Source organism: Lucilia cuprina, chromosome 3 (assembly GCF_022045245.1).
Source record: "Lucilia cuprina isolate Lc7/37 chromosome 3, ASM2204524v1, whole genome shotgun sequence".
NCBI lineage: Eukaryota > Metazoa > Arthropoda > Insecta > Diptera > Calliphoridae > Lucilia > Lucilia cuprina.
In genome coordinates this window covers 9911427-9914240 of record NC_060951.1, presented here as the reverse complement: position 1 = coordinate 9914240, position 2814 = coordinate 9911427, and the positions used below count along the sequence as shown (strand labels likewise).

At 22.1% G+C, this 2814-nt stretch overlaps 1 protein-coding gene across 1 annotated transcript; it reads left to right on the top strand.

The window, feature by feature from the left end:
- The first annotated feature begins 290 nt into the window (after positions 1-290).
- Positions 291-1030, top strand: LOC124418867 (CCR4-NOT transcription complex subunit 9-like). The gene is made up of 2 exons (XM_046946586.1): positions 291-448; positions 526-1030. Exons 1-2 carry the CDS (start codon positions 363-365, stop codon positions 704-706), a joined length of 267 nt encoding a protein of 88 aa, XP_046802542.1. The 5' UTR covers positions 291-362; the 3' UTR covers positions 707-1030.
- The last annotated feature ends 1784 nt before the right edge of the window (positions 1031-2814 follow it).

Here is a 2814-nt window from a genome sequence, read left to right as displayed (position 1 = left end):
CAGAACTAGAACAGAACTAGAACAGAACTAGAACAGAACTAGAACAGAACTAGAACAGAACTAGAACAGAACTAGAACAGAACTAGAACAGAACTAGAACTAAAACAGCACTTTAATAGATATAGAATCAAATCGCTAATCAATTGAAACATTTTGTTTTAAACAATAAGACATTTTTGCATTGCACATAATGACTTAATGGAAAGTTTTCATTTATTATCATTTTGATTTAATTATAGAAATTTAATTGATTAAAAATATCAGTACAAAATAGGGACAATTCAATTAATCATATGCCTAATGTGTTTATTTTAAATAAAAAAATAATAATTTCTTACTGTTTTATGTGATTTCAGGGTAAAATGGTGATACAATTAGCTAAAGAGCCATCAGCACGTCTGCTGAAACATGTGGTACGTTGCTATTTAAGATTATCAGACAATCCCAGGTAAGTGTTTACTTCATATGAAATGAGTTTTTTTATATGCTTATTGTTTTTTCTTTCTTTTTTTGGTTAATTTGCAGAGCACGAGAGGCTTTAAGACAATGTCTTCCGGATCAATTGCGTGATGCAACATTTTCAGTTTGTTTACAAGATGATAAATCAACTAAACATTGGTTACAATTATTAATTAAAAATTTAGAATTAGGTGCTGTACCACCCACAGATCCACGTCAAATTGGTATGTCACCTTTGACCTCATAAATTAAAGTAAGAAAAACAATAACAACAACAACAAAAACTAAAATTAAAAACAACAACAGGTCAGACTTAATAGAGATACAAATTGATATATTAATTTTTAAAAAAAATGCAGCTTTTTTTCTAAAAAAAAAAAACAAAATTACAAACAAAACAAAAAAACAGTCCAATGGCTTAAAGTCTGTCTGTTTTTTTATATATTTATATATACAGATATATTTTTCGTTATTAAATAAATAATTAAATATAAATATTTTTTACTTAAAAAAAAAGAAAAATTTAAAACAAAAAATTAAACTAAAACTAAAAAAAAAACAAAAATTAAATATTTCCTCTAAGTTAAAATATAATTTAAAATATACTTAAAACTTAAATGAAATCTAACAAAATGAAAATCATATTTAAAAACATAATGTAAAGTAAACGTGATAAATGTGAATATTATTATTAATAATAAATATATTTAAAATAAATTAAAAAAAAAAAAACAAAGAAACTCTTGATAAATTATGAATATATTATATATAGAAATAAAACAACAACAAAAACAACAACAACAATAAATGTAAACTATGTATATGCATAAATAAGTTTAACAAATTAAAAACATTTTTAAATTAAAGAAAAAAACTAACAGAGGAGACTGTGAAACAAAAAATATATAATTAATGAAACAAAAAAAAATTTAAAAAAATTAAAAAAATACTTATTATAATTAAGCAATGGTACCTTAACATTTATTAGCAAAAAAGAATACACATAACTTAACAACAACAACAAAAACATACGCATTAATTATAAAAAAAAACAGTTTTTCTAAAGAAAAATTAAAAAAAAAAACGAAAACATTTTTAAAGTAAATTATAAATTTTTTTTAGAAACTATTAAAACAACTACAATTAAACAACAACAAAAAAAATTATTAATCTAAAAAGAATTTAAATTTTAAAAACAAATTTTTTTTAACAAAAAAAAAAAAAAAAAAAAAAAAAATTTTTTTTTTTTTTTTTAAATTGTTATTTAAATTAAGCGTATGATTTAAAATTTATTATAAAAACAAAAACTGTGAATGTGTTTTTTTTTTAGTAACCATAAATTAAAACCACAAAAACATCTTTTTATTTTTATTATTATTTCTAATTTAAAACCAAACCATTGTTCATTTTTCTTTTTTTTTTTTAACATCTTAATAATTGTAAGTAATCTTTATATATAATTACTATAAATAATAAATATAAACAAATTATACCTAATAATAATAATAATATAAAATAGTAACTTAAACAGATTTATTATTATCTAATTGTAGTAAGCTTAACTTTAAACAAAAATTAAAACAAACAAAAAAATTATATTATAAATATTATTATATATTGTTAAATGAAAGCAAAGAAAACTATTAAACAAAAAAAAAACACTATTATTTTAATTAAATTTTATAAATTTATTTACACTACTCAAAATTCAAGTTATAAAACAAAATTTTTTAAAATTATAAATCTTCTTTTGTTAATTTTTTTGCTCACGATGTTGTTTTTAACCAAAGAAAAATTGTTTACATAATATTTTATAAAAATTGTGTGTTCAAAATGCTAAAACATAAATTGTTTAAATCGCATCTTTTTAATCAAAAGAATCCCTTCCAAGTTTTACAACCATAAGTGGATCTATTTGCAAGTTTTCTATTATAATTTTGCAAATACAAGCAACATGACCTTATAAAGCATAACAGCCATGGATGTTCGGATGCACGAAAAAGTTGCAGAGTTTAAAACCCCACTATGTTGAGTTCAGTTCTAGTTCAGCTCTAGTTCAGTTCTAGTTCAGTTCTAGTTCTGTTCTAGTTCTGTTCTAGTTCTGTTCTAGTTCTGTTCTAGTTCTGTTCTAGTTCTGTTCTATTTCTGTTCCAGTTCAGTTCTATTTCTGTTCCAGTTCAGTTCTAGTTCTGCTCTAGTTCTGTTCTAGTTCTGTTCTAGTTCTCTTCTAGTTCTGTTCTAGTTCTCTTCTAGTTCAGTTCTAGTTCAGTTCTAGTTCAGTTTTAGTTCAGTTCTAGTTCAGTTCTAGTTCAGTTCTAGTTCAGTTCTAATTCAGTTCTAGTTCAGTTCTAGTTC